The sequence below is a fragment of the Octopus bimaculoides genome, chromosome 3 (genome assembly GCF_001194135.2).
Source record: "Octopus bimaculoides isolate UCB-OBI-ISO-001 chromosome 3, ASM119413v2, whole genome shotgun sequence".
Classification (NCBI taxonomy): domain Eukaryota; kingdom Metazoa; phylum Mollusca; class Cephalopoda; order Octopoda; family Octopodidae; genus Octopus; species Octopus bimaculoides.
Window position 1 is genome coordinate 119,919,093 of NC_068983.1, and position 1,366 is coordinate 119,920,458.

General features: G+C 32.9%; 1 protein-coding gene across 11 annotated transcripts in view; it reads left to right on the forward strand.

Moving 5' to 3' along the window:
• LOC106878122 (histone deacetylase 6) overlaps window positions 1-1,110 on the forward strand; it is a 14,260-nt gene extending 13,150 nt beyond the window's left edge. For 9 of the 11 annotated variants that reach the window (XM_052966503.1, XM_052966502.1, XM_052966497.1 and 6 more), the window contains one exon: window positions 878-1,110. In XM_052966503.1, coding sequence (XP_052822463.1) covers window positions 878-928 — 51 coding nt within the window. In that variant the 3' untranslated portion in view covers window positions 929-1,110. Of the gene's footprint in view, window positions 1-128; window positions 380-877 lie in introns of all 11 variants that reach the window. The other 2 variants (XR_008263720.1, XR_008263721.1) reach the window with 2 other exon arrangements.
• Window positions 1,111-1,366: the final 256 nt, after the last annotated feature.

The following is a 1,366-nucleotide window of genomic DNA, read 5'->3' on the forward strand; positions in this document are numbered from 1 at the left end:
AGAATCGTTTGTTTATGTAGTCGGCACTTAATGTATATCGGCTGAATGGACGTCAGTGATTGGTTGAAATTACAAAAATACGACAACTTTAACATGGAATAACTTATGGATTTCTTTTTTTTTTTAAGAAGACTAAGAGAAAAAGATGTTTTATATGACACATTCTACCAGTGTTTCAAAGTGTTTCGTTAATGAAAAATGTGGCCCCCGTTTTAAAAAAGATCTGAAGTGGGGCCTGTGGGTCCTGACGGAAGGGCCACAGTGAGCATGCAGGGTCAGAGAGGCATAAACGGTCAGTTGGTGGCAGACAGTGCATCAGAGTATACAGTGATGGACAGCGCACATGGACGTTGAAAGCGACCCTTTTCCAAACTAACAGGTAAAACTGCTGCAATTCTCTCTTTGCTTCCATCTTTTTCCTCTTTCACATCACATATCAAATATGAATTCATCTACTAGAGATATTCTCTTAGTTCACTTTGAATTTTCTGTATCTAAATATGCTGACACAACAGAATCGATCGTTAGTATTATATAGTGTAATCACCAATTAAAGATGTGATTTTTCCATTCTTTTTTTTTTTTTTCGTTCTTATATATACAAATTTCTTGAAATTCTTCTAAATGATATTTGGATCTACTTGTCATATGCAAGGAATTACTTGGGATGTTTATTCTACTTGCATTTATTGGGTTCTGATGGTCAGATATAGTTAACCTAATTCATTTAATACTGAAAGCTTTATTGATATCTGCCTGGATCTTTTAATTCCTTTTACTTCTTATTACATACATATATGTACAAATAAATACATACACACACACACGCATTTCATTATAGATTCTTGATTAATTATTTTGTTTCTGTTTTCTGTAGCTAATCCAAAATGCCAAGAAAACTGCATGTAAACATAAATTTGGAGAATAACCATCCTTTAGGAGACTTGGCAAAGAGAAAACATCATAGCAGTCTCATCATTATCTAACTGAAATAACCAATGGTTGATACCTTTCAATGACTGACTTAAATGTTCCTATTTCATATTGCAATTGTACCATCTTATTGATGTTCATTTCTAATAAAAATCACTAAAACTTCTTGTTAATAAATTCATAACTATCATTACTTCAACATTTTCAACCTTGGCACATAGGGGATAGCAGTACAATCTCTCCTGGAAACCTATGCAGAAATTATTTTGGACTAATCGCCATATTCACAGTATTTCAGACATCAAAAGTAATGGGGTATCATCACTCTTTTTTTTTTTTTTGTTTGTTTGTCACTGAGATATATATATATATTTATAGATATATATATCATCATCATCATCGTTTAACGTCCGCTTTCCATGCTAGCATGGGT